At 25.1% G+C, this 22,427-nt stretch overlaps 2 protein-coding genes across 2 annotated transcripts in view; one reads left to right on the top strand and one right to left on the bottom strand.

The window, feature by feature from the left end:
• Nucleotides 1–22,427, bottom strand: part of LOC114121671 (tachykinin-like peptides receptor 99D) — a 186,990-nt gene that overhangs the window by 122,825 nt on the left and 41,738 nt on the right. The window lies entirely within an intron of this gene.
• LOC114132483 (uncharacterized) lies at nucleotides 131–10,903 on the top strand. The gene is made up of 4 exons (XM_050204520.1): nucleotides 131–740; nucleotides 6,450–6,554; nucleotides 7,991–8,517; nucleotides 10,719–10,903. Exons 1-3 carry the CDS (start codon nucleotides 131–133, stop codon nucleotides 8,428–8,430), a joined length of 1,155 nt encoding a protein of 384 aa, XP_050060477.1. The 3' UTR covers nucleotides 8,431–8,517; nucleotides 10,719–10,903.

Raw genomic sequence — 22,427 nt, 5'->3', positions numbered from 1 at the left:
ATCGACGAAAAATATCATACGATCCGACCTGCGTCGTTATACTATTATCATTCGCATCGCAATAATCTCGTAATCGTCACGGTCACGTATTACAAAATATATTAATACGGCCAACACCGTCGTCGTAGTCATGTTCGCCCTGCCGTCGGATTACGTGACCGCGCAAAACGCGGGCAAAACGTTTGCCGCCGACTACTACGGCCGGCTGAGCGTGTCCGTTGAGTCCGTGACCGACTTGTTCACCGAGTGTTCGCGGTACTACTCGATGGACTCGCTGAACGGTCGGCCGACGGTCGGCAGGTCAGGCGCTGTCCGGGAGGTGCGTAGATTTTTGAGCACGTACAGCGGCGGCCGCCGTTTCGTGAAGGTCGTGTCCGTGGACGCGCAAACCGACGGCGACGAACGGGCCAAAAAAAACTTCGGCAGCGACGACGGAAGAAGTGACGACGACTACGCCTTCGACTACGACTACGCCTTTGACTACGACGACTATGGCGGCGACCAGCACTTGGCGGTGTTTGTGCACGGCGAGTTGACGGATCCAAAGCGTCCGTCGTTGGCGCCGCTGCCGTTCGTTCAGACTTTTCGTGTCCGGTGGCTGCGGACCGCAGACCGTGGCGATCTGTTCGAAATCGTTATCACTGTTGTCAAGACTATGATGGACGCGGTCCAACCGCCGCCGGCGCAGCAGCACCATCAACTGCAGCACCTTCATCGACTGCCGGACGACAACCACAACGGTAACGTTATTAATGTAATATCTGATTACCGTCCGCGAAGTTATGCTAAAACTGCAATAATATTGACAATATCGCGTAATATGGTGGGTGTGTTTTGGCGATAGAGCTGATGTCTGATATTGGTTTGTAGCTAAACGGCGTCTTTGAAAAAAGGGTCAAAGTAATTCGTGGATTGAGGTCCTAGGACATTTTAGTATTTTTAATCAGCAAAACTATTCGAAGATAGGTAATGGAAAAGAAACAATAATATATATATGATATGAAAAAATATTAAAATATTGTATACAAAAAAAGAAGTCTCGTCTAGAATAATGAGTGCAGGAATTATTGTTAACATTTTTACCAGTTATTTATATACTAATTAAAAAAAAAAAAAAAAAATTAAACTATAAATATAATAGGTGGCGAAAATAATACTTCTAACTATACCATTATCAATACAGTAACATTGCCAGTCCTAAATCTGAAAAATGAGGGGGAAATTATCGATTTTACAAAAATATCCATAAAAATATTTAAATTGCAATATTTACCTAGGTACATGTATTGTGTAAAAAAACATACCCGATCCTCAATCACATAAACAATTAAAAATGGGATGCAATTTATAGCGACCCATTGAAGTTTAGGTAACTGCTTGATATATTATCAACACGTAAAAAACAGTTAACGTATTTTATTAATGGTTGTTGATTTCAACAACTTGTCATCAGCAAGTATATTTTTTTATCGAATAATATCTCCAAAACAATTTTTTTCAATACTTGGTTATTAGTAAACAGCTGTTAACCAGGCTATAGGATATTAATAACTGTAGTATAAACACACCTCATTTCGTTATTATTATTAGTATTAGTATTATTGCCTTCATTTTATTATTATCGTTTTTACGGTACTTGTATAAGGCCATTATTGTCGTTGTGCTTGGTCGTGCAATCCTTTAACACAGTTATTATAATAACCATTATGCAGAATATACTCTGTATAATTCTATAGGTACGGCTGCCTTAGAGAAATAGTAATTATAACTGATAATAATATCTATTGATACAGCGACAATGGATGAAAATAAAACCGTTATTGAAAATGACTGCTAAAATAATATGTCCATAGATAAATATTATTAATTGTGTAGGTATTCATGGATAATAAAGATTTTTGTGGAATTTTTCGAAGAAGAGTGTATTATTATCTATACTCTTGTGGTGTTTCTCTTTTAAGCATCATAGATAATTAATATAATTTATTATCCAATTCTAGTATTTGGTATATTATCTATAAAATAATCGATTTTATGATATTATAGCTTTAGTTGAAAATTTTCTCCTGCAGATAAGCTTAAATAGGTTGTTCGTCTATGAATTATTATTTTATTACTTGCTATGATACCTATTATTATTATATTATTTAAAATTACAGAATTTTATTAAGTTATAAGAATAGATTAATTATAATTTGTATTTAAAACAGGTCTAGTTTAAATTTTCGTTCATTTATGTAATCGGGAAATCATTCGTTATGGTTTAAGAAGTTCGTACCTATATTATACACATCTCATAGTTAATTGTATAAAGAAGCTAGAGTGGGTGATCAGAAATAGACAATGGATTCCTATCTGATGAGATTTGTGACAGAACGACCATAATTTATTATTAATATTGGAGTGTATGTTTATTATTGAAATTTTGTATGCTGGAAAAATTAAAACATCGTTTTTTCCTCATACTTAATTACCTACTCGAATTAAATGTAATTAACGTTATTATACGTCGTATATATTTTCTCTATGATCCATGTATATTTATATTTCAAAATGTTTTTTTTTTTACAATGTTCAATTTATTCAATAAGATTATAGGCTAAAACCCTGTAGTATGATTGAACCGGCCAATTTTAATGCTACTCTATAAACGTATGTTGGTATATTAGTATAATATTATAGTATACTCTATAATAAGTACTAAGTATATAATACATATGGTTCAGTATTTTAAAAGTACAGATACAGATACAAATACTTATTTTGAAAAGAATTTAAAATACATATTTGAATACTTGGTAAATAAGTATTTTATTAAAAATGCAAATACTTTAAAATCGATCATATTTTTACATACAAATTTGTTTAATCATATAAACATATCTGAATTTATTTTAAAATGTTCGTATTAATAATATAAATCAATCGTGTGGAAGAATTGTACACTATAACATTTTTGGTTCAATTATGTATTTACTTATCTCAGTTGTCTTTATGTTAAGTTATTTATTTAATTAATTTATATAATATTGATGTTGATTATGTTAGATACAGTAATTTATTGAATTTTGAGTATTTTCGTTATACGAGTATGTTTTCAATTAAGTAACACTAAATTACATTAGACATTATAAAGATATGTTACCAATTACTATTCAATATAACACTACATATTTGATATTATTAAGAACATAGTATTGCATTTCCTTCTATTTTTTAAATAGGTATATTTTGTTGTAAAGTCTTTTCTTATAAAACTTTTAAATTAAAATATAACATAATCATATACCTACTCATATTATATCAGCAATTACATTTATTTGACAATAATGATAGTTTAGATTAAGTAAAAATAAAACAACCACTGTATACATTTTATATATTTGTTTATCACAATATTTGTTATTTGGGATAAAGTAACATATTATTTTTAATTACATAAGTTGATATTGGTAAGATTATGTTAACGATGAATATTGCAAATGTATGCTTTTCAAATTTGTGAAAATTGTATTCATAGTTGTGTAAGAACAGCTGTCTTAGGTTTTTTTGAAATCTGAAAATTTATGTTTACTTCTGTGGTCTATTTTTATTGCATGGAATATTTTATCCAAGTTGTAGCATATACTAGAAGTTACAATATTATACAAGACATAGCTATTGTCTAATTTTACCTAATTATGTTCAATATTTATGTTCAGAAAATATTTTGTACCCTTTTTAACAATAATTTATCTAAAATAAAATAAGTTTATAAAAATATCATCTAGAATTTATACATAACATTGTTTAGTATAACTATTAACTACCGATTAAAATTAAACTAGTTCCTATATTTACGTAAAACAATAATACATACCAAATATACCTACCTACTATAATAATATAGAAAATCAAACTTTTCAACCACTATTGGATATGCCTGATTTTGAGACCTTTGATAAGTTTAATTGTTCGGACGAGAAAGCTAATTCAAAAGTTTGCAGGTTCTAATCAAAAACTTGAATAGGTCACGTTTATTGCTGATATTACACATAGTGAATGTATAATGACTAAAATACGATTTAAATTTATCTTAAAATCTTAAATACCTAATTTATTATTGGTGGTTGAAAACAATTATATATACCTATATATATATTCGTAAAACAATTAAAGAATAAATTATTTCAATACAGTTACTTGATTTCAACAAAAATTAATTAAAAATAACAATGTTATTCAGACTTAGATACAAATTTAGAACGATTTTTTTTTTAAAATTAATTATAATGCTCGACTACTCTGGCTATTAGCTGTGGGATTTTTTGTAGTGATAAAGTAAGAACGGTAGATATTGAAACACGTTCTCTAAAATGTAGTACATGGCTCTGTCCCTTAAAACCCGGGTAGTCACCCATTCGAGAGCTATATATGAATAGCGGTATTTGACCGCAGCATCATTGCTGCATTCATACACTAAGCCACACCATACTTAAAACGATTTGAAGTACGGTCTAATACAGAATAAGTATGTTATATTGTTGCTGTAATATAAACTAAAATGTATTAATTATGTTTATATAAATAATGTATTATTGATATAATATACTATAATGATTGGAGATTTTGTATTGTATATAATAATATTATTACCTATATAATTTACAAGCGATATGAGCCTAAACTCTAAACATATTAGATGTGTAGTAGTAACTAGTAATATTTAGTATTACTTTGACATGAAATTTCTTCTTTAGTTCTTTAGATTTTTGCAGTTTTATTTTATTTTATCTGTATAGACATTTTTTTTAATATGTCAAGATTATTATCGATTTTTTAACATAAATGGGTAGTTACTGTGCGATTCATACTTATTTTGTAATATGTTATTATGGTATTATATTTATATAGGATATATTAGGATATTTTGTTTATTAGGACACGGCGTAATTTTAGAGCATATAAAATATTTATATTTTATGTATTTTTGTACCTATTCTATTTACGAATTGTTATTATCATATTGAGCTGATATGTAGTGTATTACGATAGATAAATTGTATAAAATGATCAAATTAATTAATTTTAAGTAAAATAATACATATTTAAAATTCAAATATCCTTTTTTTTATAAATGTTGCTTTTTAGTTAAATTACAAACTAGGATTTCATTAGAAAGGTATAAAGTCTGGCAGTATCATTAAATTATTGGTTTATGCTAATTAACAAACACATATTAGATACTTTAAGATAGTTACCTATATTTTTGGTTGAACACAAAGTAATATTTAAACACGTTTCAAGTTGATTAAAATATTATACTAAAAGTATAAACACCTGTGTAGAATATTTAATGTCATAAATAATAATTAGTAATGTAGTAATTTATCATTATATCACTAAATAATTATTCAGTTGAAAATTTCGATTAAAATGAATAATGAACCTACAAAGTGCTATTATTATTATTTAGTAGGTATTTTACTTTTTATAAGAAAATTAATTTATTATGTATCTATCTTATTAATTCGTTTGATATGTATATTTTTTACTATTTATTTTTATTTTATTATAAATACCCATAACTATGTCAGGGGTTATGTATACATTGTATACGTATATCTAAATCCTATACTACCGATATAAATGATAATAGGTACAGTTACACATATCAGCTATTATTGGTAAGTAAAGTTATTTTAGGTACGTTTAATTCGTGATACATAATATATACGCATATACTGTTAATAAGAATTCTAAGATTTTAGTAATATAGTATTGATTATAAAAAATCAATTAAATAATTATTTTACATAACTGACCTGCTATAATAATATGGAGTTTGAAATACATTTAATGTATTAACTGACGCAAAAACAAAATGTTAAGTAGGTAGTTATTATTATGAAAACAAATATATATATAATATATTTAATTCAGTTTGATTAGATAATTTACTACTATTATAGTAAAATTGTTTATTTGATTTATTTTTAAGATTTATTATGTACTAGTTATATTATCTGACTATACACTGGTTTAAAATCTCTCTTTTTATTGTTTTCCAATTTATTTCAGTTGAAATGTATGAAAAAACCTTTATGAACAAAATTAAAACAAATACAAGTCAAATTAGATAAATTGGTATCAAAACCACAGAATAAAGTTAAGTTACTTTAACATAAAACTTTTTTTATAAACTAAAAAGTAATCTATTTTCATGAGCCAAAATGAAATGTATGTATGAGTTATTTTATAGACATTAAAAAAATAAACTAAAATCACCTCTCAAATTTAGAACAAATAACATAATATATATATAATTATAAAATATAATTAATACTTCATAAGTATATAATAGAATGTATAATATATAAATTGTTTTAAATATAAAATGGTGTTCAGTAAAAATTAAAATTAGTCAATTTATTGATTTACTCATTGTAAAAAAAAAAATTATTTAACAGGATTTTCAAATTTTGGACGTGTAGAAAACGATTATGAAACAAGAGAACCAGGGTATAAACAGGGAACATATTATGCAGACAATACAAAGCAATTGAACGCAGAAGGTAGGATGCTATATTAATGTTTTTTTTTCCTGAAAACGATTTTAATCTTTATCTATATTGATACATCTTACTTTTAATATTATTAAGACTAGGTATGTCATAAATAAAAAAATAAAAAAAACTACATATTTAATGTTTATTAATTATTTTTATGAAGTTTTAACACAAGCATCATCATGTGTGAGTATTGTATCAGCAATACTATACTTTAAATCTTATTTTTTAGCTTGATCAAAAAACAAACGTGTATTTTAAGATATAAAATATATGAACGATAATTAACATGGTTTAAAGAGACACAAAATGGAAGCTATGATACTGTGATATTAGTATATATCATTTTAAATGTTATTCCATGTAACATTAACAATTCTTATTGCCTTATTAAAAGAATACATTTTAATACGTTGTTGCAACCTATAATTTACAATGATTTTAGACATTTTGATTGATCAAAATAATTATACTGTGAATATGCTTAAAGTATAAAAATACAAAATATCTAAAATATATAGTTTTTAGTAGCATATTTTTTAAAAAAAAACTGCAATTATTTGAATATGACGTGTAAAAGTGAATACGTTTTGTTTTATTTAGTATTTTGTGTATTCATTTTTAATCAGAATTGAAAAATATAAATTTAATAAAATTATGTTTTACATATAACATGCAACCTCGCAACCTCATTATAAACCATTTTTTTAAAGATTACTTAAGGCCTATAATTTACATCACACATACTAATTTTCTAAAACAAATAAAAATAAAAATAAAATTTTCTTAATAAAAATAAAATATTAATTATGTATACTATATTAAAATATAATAATAAATAAACATATAATAATACATGACACAAGATACAAGAAACTGAACTAACTTGGATTTAGCTACTGTAGTAGCTATATAGTTTAATGTAATAAAGATAATATCATATGAAAAAAACTAAAATAATAAAATAACTTTATAATCCGAAAAATAATAATACTTTGCAAAAAAAAGTATTTGCTTTTTAACGGAGAGCATTATTTTCATTAAACTTTTAAGAAACTATTCTAAAAAACTCCATTGTATACTTTGAAGTAATTGTTAAAATGATCGCTGTGTTATCGTATCCAGAAGTAGAGGGTCTGTTTCGCATTGTACACCTTTATTTTAGCCCTCTATAATATTATGCACACCGTGACTTAACATTTTCAAACGTTAACGAGAAAAACATCGATTAATTTTCGTTTCGTATCAATTATGCACATCGGTAAATTATACAGTTAATCGAATACTTAATATAACACGTTTTATGGTACGTACAATACAAATCGCACGTGATGATATACTTGCTTTACAAAAACAAAAAGTTTTTGATTTGTGTGTGTTCCGATCGTTTGACGAACTGTTGTTTAAATTGTTTACTTGTTAAATTTTCTTTCCGAACCAAGATCGGGAATTTGAACTATGGTCGGATGTGACGTTGCCGTCTACGGATGACGAAGAACAAGAACCACCCGAAGGGCTAGAGTCGATGCGAGAAGAGTTCTTGGACTACTTGAAGAAGGTGGACGAGTTCTTGGAGAAATCGACGGTTGACAGCGACGATAACGTCGACGACGATGTCGGTACAACAGATCGGCTACGCGTCGACTGCTTAGACAAGTCGATCACGGCCGACCAACTGTACACGGTGTTCAGCCGGTACGGCAAAGTTCTGTGGGTGCGAGTGCTGCCTTACGATTACAGCTGCAGTAGACAGTACCATTCGGCACTCGTCTGCTTTGTTCGGAACGAATCTGTCGACAGGGTGATGGCTGACCACCATGGCTCCGGTTGCACGATCGGCGGAGTCCGTGTGTCCTTTAGCAGGTCCAGACTAGATCAATGATACATTTTTACGACGAGGTCAATGGATTAATAGGCACATTTTCATACATTATGTCAACTACGTGTCTGCGCCTTGTCTCTAACCACGGTATGCTTAACTGTTATGTGATACTGGTTACGATTGTAAGTTATTAGGTAAATCACTTACTGGCTAAATTTATCTGAACGTATATCGATAGTTGACAATATGATTCGTGCAGGCGTTTGGAAAGTTATGGTTTGATACGTATTATGTTTTTGCCCTATCTTTGTCTATAGGACTTTGCCCTCGAGATCAGCAAGTATGCTATAATACGCGTTGAGTATATTATGAGACAATATACAGTAAAAATATATATAATACTTACTACCTATTAATTATTATTGCAAAACAAAATAATAAATAAAAATAATAATGTTATAAATATTATTATACTTATTATATTTCTATTCACTATTTTTTTTTTTCATTTTTATATTAGAAACTCATAAATATATCAAAGACATTGTATTTTTGATGTGTTCTCTATAGAAGTATATTTTTCCATTACGAGCCATTATTAGTGGTTTCCGATCGACCAGACAAAGCAAACAGTGACAAAAACTAAAATCATTTTTATTGGAGAGTATAGAAATTATTTATTTTTAATATCATTAATTTCTACGATACCTAAAACTCGTTTTACGTAACAGTTATAATACTACACTCTATAATACTCTATGAAGTTTTTATTTGATTTAAAATTATTCTACTACACTAGTTTTGGAATATTTATGTGAAACTTCTATTTTTGTATGCGAAATTAACCTATCTATTCTAAACAATATTGGGTTATACATATAATATATGAACTACCTTATACTTTAGGGTCTTTTATTTAGGGTTTGGGGAAATTTGCATATGTGTAATTCAGTAACAGATTTTATTGAGGGGACTTTTTATGTCATTAGTAATTCAGTAGTAGAATGTTTTTACGAAAGTTTACTAGATGGTAAAAGAAAAAAAACACCTTTTTACCATATTGTAGAATAGATTTTATACATTGGTCCATCCAAACTTGTGAATGTATAATATTTACTTTCATGTATTTATAGCATATCCATATAGTTTGGAATTCATTATTTATTCAATTTTTGGTCAGTACGTCTCAAATTCCATAAAATGGTCGTTATCGTTTCACCAATATTACTTTGTGTATTATATCCAAATACCTAAACTCGTTGTGTTCGAATTCAGTTATAATGTAGCTCTGATTATGCCATTTATTTTAACTATTCTTCAGTTATGTAAATAATGTATACCAGTAGTTCGTAACCTTTTTGGATTTTCAGGCCACATTCACAAATTAAAAAGAGTTCGCGAGCCAGATAAAAATAAAAACTTTTTACTCTTAAATTATTTACTACGAATAATATCGTAGTTTTAGAATTTAAAGCAAACCCTATGCAATAGCCGTACAGACCATCGGCTGTCAATCATTTGTATACTATAATGTATATTATTAAGTAATATATTATTATAATGTATTTACACTATACAGTCATCCACTTAATACATTTTTACATATAATATTTGTGATTTTGAAAAAAAAAACAATCTAATAACTTATCATAGGTAATAGATTCTTTATTATTGTTATTATTATTATTATTATTTTATAATAATTCACAGCGTAATAGCATATTCTAGTAAATTATTTCAAATCTCAAGTTACAATTATAAGTTAAAATTTTCAAAAAGTAATAAATTTGAAAAATCACAATGTTAAAAAATGATCATGTTAAATGTTTTGTAAAAGTGCAATCATAAAAATTCTTCAAACTTTATAAAAATACAATTTAAAAACCATATATATTGACTAAAATAACTTTTATAAGTTTATGCACTCGTACACATGTACCTACACGACAAAAGTTATTGTCGTAAAACTATATAAATAACTGCCTTATGGCCTATGCTAATCTTAATACTTCATTTTGTTTATGTTTGGAAATAATGTGATGCAATTAAATGCATATAATATTATCTAGGTAAAAACCTACAATTTATAATATTACAAATTATACATGTGAAACATACATTTTGCATATTCTAATCTTACTGATTTCTATTAATACTTTATACAATTTATGCATTCGTGCATATTTTAAGCATTATTATAGTATTTATTAATAATCTGTTGTAATAAATATTATTATTGTAAATGGTAGTTACTAGCTACTTCTAAAAACATGTTTACTATTATTATTATTAGTTATCAACGATGATTTTTTTTCTGAATTTTTTAATTTTTTTTTTTTTTCATATAGAGCTTCCTGATTTGGTACGGATTCTGTGAAAATCTACAAAATAGAACTTTCAATTTCAACTTAAAAAATGAAATTGATAATAGATACACAGCTGTCTTGACGTAAAATAATATTTAATTTTAAATTATATCTATTTCGATATGATATTTATACTTAAATCAAAATACTAAAAATTTTAAATTTCACTATGTGTTTGCATTTTTTAATGATGTTTATCAATATTTTATTCTTATACTTGTCTTTGAGTCTATTTATTTGGTTTTAATAAATATTTAAATGCGAATCTCTTAAATTATTATTGTGTTAACCAAAATAAGAATTATATGTATGAAATATTTTTACAAAAAAATTATATATATATATATTATATCACCATCAAAACATGTGTGGTGATAAAGCGGCAATCTTGTAACTAATAGGTGTCATATATCAATAATTACGAAAACACAAAATGTTTTTTATGAAATAGTAATAAATTCAACTGAAAGTGGACAAACTGAGAACCATTAAAAAAGAAACTCATACATTTAAAATAAAATAATATAAAAAAATTCAATATTATTGTTGGAATTATTTATTTTTATTTATAAATACTTAGTATTCATATCCAACCTATAGAAGAAACATAACATATGATAATACTTAACAATACCAAAGTTTAGATCTTAATTGTTCTGGTTTTTTTTTTTTATGAAAAATCAATTTGACATTTTGATAGTCAAACTTTTTTCAAACCGAATAAGCACCATAGTCATACGATTTATAGTTTTATTGCAAGTGATATTTTAATAATATTTTCTTTGAAAAAATATTTAATGTAATTGATTTAAAAAGATATGGTTACCTGCTATGAAATTGAAATTGACAGTAGTGATGATATAGATAATAATACTTCGGTATCAAAATGTCATTTTTTCCGTTTCAATTTTTTTAGACAGTTGTGAGCAAATGCTCAATTCATAATTTTCAACTATTTGAACTTTTGTACTACATATAACATATACCATGAAGCAACCACTTATTTTTAATAAACCACCTAAATTCGAATTTTTACATTAATGGAACAATATTTATTGAATTTTATATATTAGTTGAGACAAACACTTAGGAATTTTAAGATCAGATTATTATAACAAAAGCTTTAAATCGCAATCCCACTACCTACATATAATTAATGCAACAATATGATGTGTTGAAAATGCATCATGTAAATACTCGAAAATCCAAACAGTCGACCAACTCATCCAATTTTATCATAAAAGATTCTATACTCGTTAATCACTAACACAACAATTTACTAATTTTGTTCTCTAATACCATTCTTGGTACTCCAAAAAGGAAACTCAAAAGAAATTTGTCGTCTCTACATTGCATCAAGACAAAATCAAAACTAAAACAAAAACAAACAAATAAAATTCCATACATATAAAATGTAAATATTACTATAACATGAAATTGTATTAAAACTTTTTCTTAATTATTGTTGTAAATTAAGTTAATAATGACTGTACAGATCTGTTCAATGTAATGCGGTCATTATTTTAAAAACTTCTTAAATTTTTGAAAATATTTTTTTTAAATAATTTTAAGTCATAACATAACAATATTCTCGGAAAACAATCATATTATTTAGGTACTATTTTTCATTATTGTAATTTTTTCAAAATTTTACTCTTTTAAGTAATAATATACATTTTTTAGTTCATATTATTTTGAAGTAGAATATTTTTAAGAGCAATATGATAATACATAAAATGAGATTTTGTTGAGTAATTTATTAGTTGTAAGTATTTAAAATTATAATAAGTGAATAAGTGAACTGATACTTTGCAAGGTACCCTTATATTACTCAATTTTATTAAATTAAACTTTAAATATTAATAAGTACTAAAGTACTGTGTCCAAAAGGTTTATAGAACAATATATTCAAAAATATTTTATTTGGAACAAGGATACAAAAATGCATGATTTCATTAGTATTAAAATATTATAACGACAGAATAGATATTTTTAGAAAAATGTAGATTTACAAACTATGCAAAAAAATTTTTTTCAAAAATATCAATAACTTTATAAATAATTTATATTCAATGGATCATCTTCTAGTTTATAGATTATTGAGCTATATAATAATAATTATATATAAAAAAAAAAAAACAATACTAACTATTATACAATATATTTATTAGATATAAGTGTATAACATAATATTTTTGTAATCTATTTAAACACTATTTATTTCACAATCATTTTTATTATTGACCATATTATATTTTATTTTAAACAATACTAATTTATGCATATTCATCTACATTCTACATTAAACATAAATACCTGTTTATTTTTTTTATATTTGTGAAGTATCGTTAACTTTCTATTTGATATCGCATATTTTAATATTTCAAATAGTTTATGATTAGTCATGAATTTTATTTCATTTCTTCTGCAGATTATAATGATAACTCTGAAATTTAAGCTCTGTTAATAAATAAAAATGCAATATAGTCCAAATCTAAAAAAAAAAAAGAAGAAAAAAGGGTGGTCAAGTGGGTAATGCTCTGTTGTACAGTAGGTATCGAATGAACCTCGGATATAGAATAGGTCACTATAATGGATGTATTAAATTTGAATGCAATGATAGGTCTCATTGTATACAAAAAACGATTCTGAACGGAGATGATTTGTCAGCCTAGGATATGTATTTTCCACTGGGTGGTAAAAAAGTTGGTTTATGTTTTGATGATCCGTATACCCCAAAATCAAATCATGTACAGAAAATTACAATTTAAATAACAACTGGTGCATATTAAGTTTCTACAAGCGATTTTTAATGTAAAAAAAATCTAAAATTATTTGATATTAAATCGTTATTAATTATTGGCTGCGCGCTCAAAGATAATTGTTTATCCAATTGGTACACCGAGGAAAAAAGGTTGGGTATCATTGTATCAATAGTCTATACATTAGTATTCAAAAATCGTGTATCAAAATCAAATATCAATCATAAATGCGTAGTATTATAATTATAATCGTCAAAGGTATCCTATTGCAATTGCTTAAACAATAATTCCTGACTCCTGAGTATTCGGGGAGGATACAGATCGGGTCCTAACTCCTGTTTCGACTACTACAAATATTAACGAGTTTATCAAAACTTTCTGAACATTTCGCTTGTTTGTAATGCATTACTCGTGCGCTTGTGTAAACATAATTTGTCGGTGAATTGTATTGTTGAAACTATTAACATGAAAACGAGTAGAATTTTAAGCTATATAATACGGTTAATTTGGATGAAAAATAATATATGCATTATGCATTCAGATGATATGACAATTCTACCTTGAATATTATAAAATATCTTTGTGATACATTCTGTGTACTATAAAACATAATATAATAATTAACTTCCCTACAAAATTGTTTGTGAAATCAGAATTTTTGTTGACAACAATTTAAGCTTTAAATTTTTCTTGTCTAGTGACACAGTTTTATGTTTAACCAATATCGTTTTCCTATTCAAAATAGCGCACTTTGGAGATTATTGCAATTCGTTTGGATTTTGTATTTTTGTGTCTGTGTGATATATGTATCATAGTACCTAGTGAAAGTGTATCTATAATAAGTTTTAAGGCGAGAACTTCTTCTGGCAGATTAATAACGAAAGTTCTCAGTGTTTTTTAAAATAAAAAAAATAATTGAAATGTTTACCCAAACTTAATTTTTAACAAAATCAATTATATTTTTTTGTGTGAATTCAAAAGTCACTGTAGAAACTTGATACACGATATTAAAAAAATATATATTCGTATAATTTGCATAACTAGGCATGACTTAATTTTTAATATATTTTTTGTCCTTTTGTGATATGTATATATATTTTAAATTATTGACATTTATTTATTTATTTAAATTTGATGAATAATGTATTCATAAAGTCCAAGTACAGTATAATAATATAATATTATAATATTGACAATGATATTAATAATACAAATGATACAAATAGCATTTATAATAATCACAGTCAAACAATATCAGATAATAATACAGTTCATTCAAAACATAATCATCTATTCATATAATTATTAAAAGATAATATTTAAATAATATTTTGTTATACTTAATGCATTTTTAAAAATCTATAGACATATTTTAAACTATTTATCGGTATTTTAATTTTTTTGGTTTTTTTTTTTTTCAAGAGTAATTTGGAATTATTTTTATAATTTTAAAAATAACCAAAAGTTATTAAAATATGTTTATTTATTATATTTTTCAGCCTATTAAGTTCAAATATTGACAAAATTCTTCAGAATTACAAAAATAACTAATTGATAAGGTATTTCCTGTTTATACCGTAAACCTGTTGCGTCGTTTCACCAGTATATTTGTATTGAAAATTAAAAACAGCAATATACTATGATATAAATATAATCTACTTACTATTTTAATGTTTAATTGATAATATAACAAAACATACTATGTTTTCAACAAAAATGTATTCAAACTATGGTATTAATCTAATAGTAAAATAAATAACATTAATTATATCAATATAAATGCCTACATTATAATATACACCTATCGGCTCCATTTAGAAAAATTTCCTGTATATAATGATTTATTGTTGAATTCATATTTAACACAGTTATTACAGTGGCTTACTCAATAAAAAAGTACTCTCGACACCTACTGTACAGTACTAAAGCACAATTGTTATTAACAACTTGTTCATTCGTTCTATTTACATAACATTATACTATGTTATGATAACAATTTAATTTTATAATAATAGCGTCTTTGATTGTACATATTAAGGGTCAATTTTACGTTAGGAACATTTAAAATAACATAAAACCATTTGGCTAGGGATTTATTTTTTTTTCACATTTCTTTGATGCTTTTTGGATAAAAACGGAGGTGACCCAGGTCGGCGGTCAGCTCGAATCTCATGGTTTTTATTACATAGAATTCTGGAGCGTGTCAAACATATACGTACCTACATAATAATCGTAATTAGTAATGTGAAACATAACTAAGAAATGATCCTAGCAGACCGTTATACCTCATTAGGCACTGCTAACGTGTTTTAAAGTACCTTTGTAAGCTGAAATAAAGGGCAAACCATCTGATTATATTAAACTGTAAAAAGTCACAAACGAATTTATTCATAATTTATTTTTAAATTTAATTATTAACTTAATACAATCTGTAATATTCAAAAAACAACCTAGGTATGTAGGTTATTTGAATACATAATCATAACGAAACATTTATCCTTTGATAAATGGTATAGGTACCAACTTTCATTAAAATTAAACGGTTTGACTAAACAATAAATTATTAACCTCTGTAGTAATTTTATTCAAATTAATAATTTTTCCCAAAATTTAATTTATATTAACCATTATTTTATTGCTTATAAATTTGTTTTAAGATAAAACTGTATTTATTTAATTATAGATTATTTCTTCTATTTTATTTTTCGCTCATTTTTTTTTTTTTTTTTTAATTAAATAAATTATTATTAAAATGTAATACTAATGGAAATAGTTGTTGAACTAGAAATTTATTTATTTCAATATCAAAAAAAAAAAAAATGTTTTATTATCAAGATTTATTATTAGCTATTATTTTATACTAAACGTTATTAATAATATACTTAATTTTTGAGAATTATTTTGTTTTTTTCTATTTCAAAACTAATCGTTATCACGATTTAATTATTTTATATTATTATTATAATGTTTACTTGAGTTATTTGTTATAATATACTTATAATGTACTTATACATATCAGCTATTAGATTTAACATTTAAATAAATAATAGCTTAATTTGAAAATAATATTATTTTTAATTTTCCATTTAAAATCATAGTGAATATTTTTTCTTTCAAATACCTACTTAAAATTATTTTTTATTATTTTTTTTTTAAGAAATAAAGTCGCTATAAGATTGTTAAAATTACATAGTTTCACGTTTGTGGTACAAATTTACATTTTAAGTGATTATTCGTTTAAACGTAATTTAGAACCGTAACTCGTAAGGTGTAATTACATTTAAAGCTTATAATTTATCTTGGTTACACGACTGAATTGAGTAGTATTTTGAACGACAAAAAAAATATATTTATTCAACTTTTTTTATACATCTAGAATGCAAAAATGATGTACAGATGTACAGTTTAACACTATAACGTAGAATTATTCATGAACGTTTAATTGATTCATACTGAAAAATATACCTTTATTTTTCTTATAGTATCGTAACTTTGTGTGACTTGCAAATCATAAATTATAATAATTTAGGTTCAGAGCTGAGCGATTAATGTATTGGTTTTACAATGCTGTGTTTTTATTTTTTATTTTTGTGTTTTTCAATCCCTTTTGTATTGTTAAAAAGTCATCAATCTTCAGCTTCAAAGGGTTGTTTATAGTAGAGAATCGGATACACCTAGTGCTTTGGAAGTTTTAAAATGTACAATACTTTTCAAAATAGTTGGTAAAAACAAAGGCATTTTTATAAAAAATGATATTTTTTAAAAAAAAACCAATTTTTGACAGAATCTATACAAATATTTAGAAAATTTTCTCGAAAATTTAAATTTAAATTTCTAAATTTGAGTGATTTTTTCAAAAAATGTATGCATATTTTTAGGTATTGAAATATTATCTATATTCTCAGAAAAATTATTTTTTATTAGGTAGCAATATAGGTTATATATTCTGAAAATTTTAAGAATTTTAATATATGTGATCAAAAAACCAAGTAAAGAAATTATGGAAATTCATGAATATTATATTACTGTACAATTGCTGCAGTATTTACATACTGAATCGAATAAAATAATAAATTGTACAAATATATACTAGTTTGTAAAGGAATATATAAAGTTGTTCAAACTTCATACTTTAGAAACCTACTTCTATCTTTTAAGGACCAATTACAAATCATATCTTCGCCAAAATCTATTGACAATTAGATGATATTTTTAATACCAAATAGTTTTATACGGTGGTTATTGAGCCAATAAGAACAAATAATACTTAACTAAAAAAGTAATAATCAATACGTTAAGACAAGTATACTATCGAACAATACAATAAATAGTATTTTTAGCAGGCAATATACATGTTTTTTAAATTAATTAAGTACAAATATATTAGTCACGTTAATCCATGATAAATAATAATTGAAATATAATAAAATATCCAATAAAAATATGGACAAGTGGCTACATAGACGTAACTAGAGCCATTAAATTGAGTGGGCTCGAGCCCATAGTAAACAAAAATGTATTATTTCAATAACTTGTTTATTTAACACATTTATATTTCATTTAGGTGGGCTCGAGAGGCTGAAGGGTGAGCTAAGCCCACCCAAGCCAACCCCCCTCTATTTACGTCTATGAGTGGCTATAATTACTGTCGTCAGTAATTTTTATATGCTATAGTGTTCACTTTTTACATAATATAAGTTTTATTTTGTTGGTAATAAACTAATACACCTAGTATTACTTATTTTTGTATTTTATTGTTTATGATTATTAACAACCAATATTTTGGATAAACGGTTAAATATATAGATTATTTGATCGAAATGCAATTATTTTTGAATATTGTATGTTTACGTACACTTTATACACTTCAACGGATAAACGTTAACTTATATATAACATTAATAAAACGACATAATTTAATATATAATATGAACTTAAAATTTCGATATAAAATATGATAAAATGTTATGGAAGATTTGGTTCAATAATTGTATAATATCAACCTATAGTATTTATATTCGATATCTGTAGTCATATACGTATCAGCATTTAAAATATAATTTATTGCAAAGTACATAAAAATCTCTATTTTATTTGCTTCAATAATTTATTTATTTTTTCATTTGCATACGGAAGTATGATATTAGTATAGAATAACAACAATTGGTATGTAATAATATAATGATACTGTAATAAATTTATTTCTGATAAATCGTATTAACGTGTGCTATATTGCTATAAAAACATATTATACCTTTATTCTTTACACATGCATGTTTCTTTTTGTTTATAAAAACAAATTTATGATAAAATAATATCTCTTAAGCTATTATAGTGCTTCGAATTTGATATGATAATTTTTATTTCATTTTTCTATTTTACTCACTGGAAAATAGCAAATGTCCATAAAAAGCATACCTAGTTGATTGTTATGCTATCGTTCAAATTACCACAATGTCAAATTGTACAACACAATATTCCAAAAAAAAAAAAGAAAACCTTTTTGTCTAGTTTTATAGTTTCGGTAAAACACGATTGAAGACAGTATACCGACTTTTTGAGAACGCGTTTTCGTAGGATAATACCCTTATATGTTTATGTATTTATGTTGTTAAAATTTGTTAGCTATAGCTTATACAATAAAAAAAAGAGCTTATAATATATTGTTATATATTAGCATATATTATGTTTATATTTATGTACAATTTATTTATTAAGACAATAAAAATAAATTTTACTATTAAAACTAATTTATAAATTTGTATAATTAAATTTTTAGAAATTAAAAAAAATACACATTATTAAAAATGTTTTTTTTCATTGACCTTTGCATCAAGACATGGTTTATATATATATATATATATATATACAATATATATATATTTATATTTATGTAAAATATACAAACAAATTAATGTGCTGGTATATGTTCAATTTCTAAATTTTACTCAAAAATTTTTGTTTTTTTTATCATTACAAATAAAATCGATATTTGTATTTGCTCTTTATTTAAAAATAAGAATTTAAAACTTTAGTTTACAGTATACGTTAGACATTTTTTTTCTTATTGATTACTGCAGTTGATGGACCGTTAGGGATATATATTTTTTTAACAGTTTATTTATTGTATTAAATTAATTTTTTTATATCTTATCGTTAACATCATATAAACTGTACAATAGACTGTCAAAGATTCACTTTGTAAACGACTCACAACTTAAAAATAATTTAAAATCAATTAATAAATTATATAACCATCAATCAAAATATTTAATTTACTGGTTTCTATATGAGGTCTAAAATTTAAACTGTTGAAAAAATATTAGTGAACGATTTTTTAATTTACGATTGACGATTCCATGCGACACATGTGTGCTAGTTGATTTTGATTCCCTTGATTTAATTACTTTCTAATTACATTGACATCCAATTATTGCTTTATTTTATTTTTATAAGATACATTTCACAGAATAGTATACAATTTAAAATATCAAAACTAATTTTTGATTTATAAAAAGTTTAAGTGATCTTATAATATAGTTATAACTTATAGGTTTATAATAAAAATTGTGTAATTTTAATTAAACAATATAGGTATTCATAAGGTAATTTTATATATTAATTTTATTGCGTTGAAAATATTTTCTTATCCGAACCCTTGACTCATATTAAAATATATTTAGGCACTGGCGTACACTGTGCCAGAATAGTGCAGTAAACGGATAGTCGAAAACTTAAATATTATAAGACGCATAAACTATATAATGAAAATAATTACGGTATAAGTCAGAGTAAAGATATATTATACTATTAATATATATATATATATAATATTAACTATAATGTGTTGTAGTGAGATGCACACGCGATTTACTACCGTTTTCTAATATACACTGCCAGACCGACCACTTACTCAATGGTAAGTCAAGAGAGGATATGAATTGCCCATTGCTTTTTATTTAATACATAAACTCATTATAATATATTATAACAGTTCAATGTAATCGATTCTTTAATGTGTACTACATTATTTGAAGCTTATTTAAGAAAGGTGAATAGGAATGGTTACGAATACCTATAAATTTCATAACTTATGACATAAAGCCATGGTATTGAAATCTAATGAAAATGATACATTTTTGGCCACATGCAGTTATGAACGAACAATGGAAAACAAAGCAACTGGTGGTGAACATTATTCAAATTAATATTATCTAAAAATATATTGAAAACGATGTTCGCGTATTTATAATATTATATCACAAACATATTTTTCGTGAAGTCTTTTTTATATTAAATTTATTAAGTTTTGATCTATTTTTTAAAAGTTAAAATATGCATTTTTTTTCATTTTTCTTTTTTAATAATTTTTTTTTACGATTTATAAAAATAAAATAAAACTGAAGAAGTCATTCTTAAGATCTATACTTGACGGAAAATTCAAATCTATTTTTAGAATTCTTATCGCTTCATTAAATCATCATTACATTGGAAATCGAGCACATATAAATTATAATATTATGTTAGTGTTTGTTAATATAAAAATACAAAAGACAAAGATCGAATATCAACGAAGGCAGCTAACATAAAAAATTTCTTATTATCTTAAAAACTTAAGCCATTTCGTTACGAATTTGGTTTTTTTTTTTGTTATTATAAGTAGATAATTTTGTAAAATAACTAAAAACTGGCGTTTTATTTTACAAACTGGTCGTAATTTTATTAATTAAATTAAATTTTCATACTAATTGTTTTGATTTATTTTAAACGAATCAAAATTTAATTTCTATTTATTCTACAGAATATACTTACACTTACTTGGTGCTAGGAAAAAAATATTTCTAATATTTTAATGAAGTTGTCTTTAGTATGATGATTATTATGGTTTCGAGTTCCTGTGTAGTTTCTGAAGTATATATCAATATATTGCCATACAAATTCAACATTTTTAATAAATAATTAAATATTACCCATTTTATAGATAATTTATTATGGTCTTTTAGGATTTTAAAATGGAGTACAATTTTGTAAGCTAAAAATGAAAATTATTATTGTTAATGGAGTCGTTGGTTAATCTACTGACTATTTAACTATAATGAATTTTTAAACACAATGTATGGTTTGAATATACTATAACAAAATATATTAAACAAATCTGTTACAAAATAAGGTGATGTAACATTACGACACGACTGTCGCGTTAAACAGACTGTACTTATCGAACAATTTACAATATACATACAATATGACATAATATTATATTATATTATATTATGTATTTTATGTAAGTAAAATTAAATTTTAATAAATTGTAATACTGGAGATATTAAAATAATATTTAGATACATTGTTGTAATATTAATAATATATATGTACGCAAGGGTATAAGCTTTATGCGTGGTTCATATTATTCAAACGTACATAATATAATAGTATATATAACATCGTATTAAAGTCGTCACCCGAGAGCATTATACTCATTGAAAAGTATAAAACAATCACAGAATCAGTGCACCCTTTGAGTTAGGGTTTTGTGTAATTCTCTACCCAATTCTTCTAATTGAAACCAGAGATACACGAATACGCAAATATATAATAATAATATGGTGGTTGCGTTTGTAGAACAAGACTCGTAAGTGATAAGTGTTTATAAATAATAAATTAAAGATCATGTAAAAAATGTATACTGTATATGCAAAACTTATTATAATAAATTGTATATAACTATTTGATATATGTCCAATATTTTTCGTTTGGTAACTTAAAAAATAATTAAAAATTTACCTTACTATTGGATTTTACTCGACATGGTTTTTTTATAACAATCTAGTTTAAGCGAGTCGATGCACCACACTCACATAGGTACAATAAAACTACAAGTTTAAGAAGTGTATATGATACTTGTATAATTATTATCGGTACAATTATA

This window comes from Aphis gossypii, chromosome 1 (assembly GCF_020184175.1).
Source record: "Aphis gossypii isolate Hap1 chromosome 1, ASM2018417v2, whole genome shotgun sequence".
Taxonomy (NCBI): domain Eukaryota; kingdom Metazoa; phylum Arthropoda; class Insecta; order Hemiptera; family Aphididae; genus Aphis; species Aphis gossypii.
The sequence above is the reverse complement of the archived record's forward strand: the minus strand, read 5'-3'. Positions and strand labels throughout refer to the sequence as shown.

Excerpts from the sequence above, each read along its gene's own strand:
- LOC114132483 (XM_050204520.1), top strand. The coding sequence starts at position 131 with ATGTTCGCCCTGCCGTCGGATTACGTGACCGCGCAAAACGCGGGCAAA. Across the intron at positions 741-6,449 it reads GCCGGACGACAACCACAACG|GATTTTCAAATTTTGGACGT; the intron begins GTAACGTTATTA and ends ATTATTTAACAG. Across the intron at positions 6,555-7,990 it reads AAAGCAATTGAACGCAGAAG|ATCGGGAATTTGAACTATGG; the intron begins GTAGGATGCTAT and ends TTCCGAACCAAG.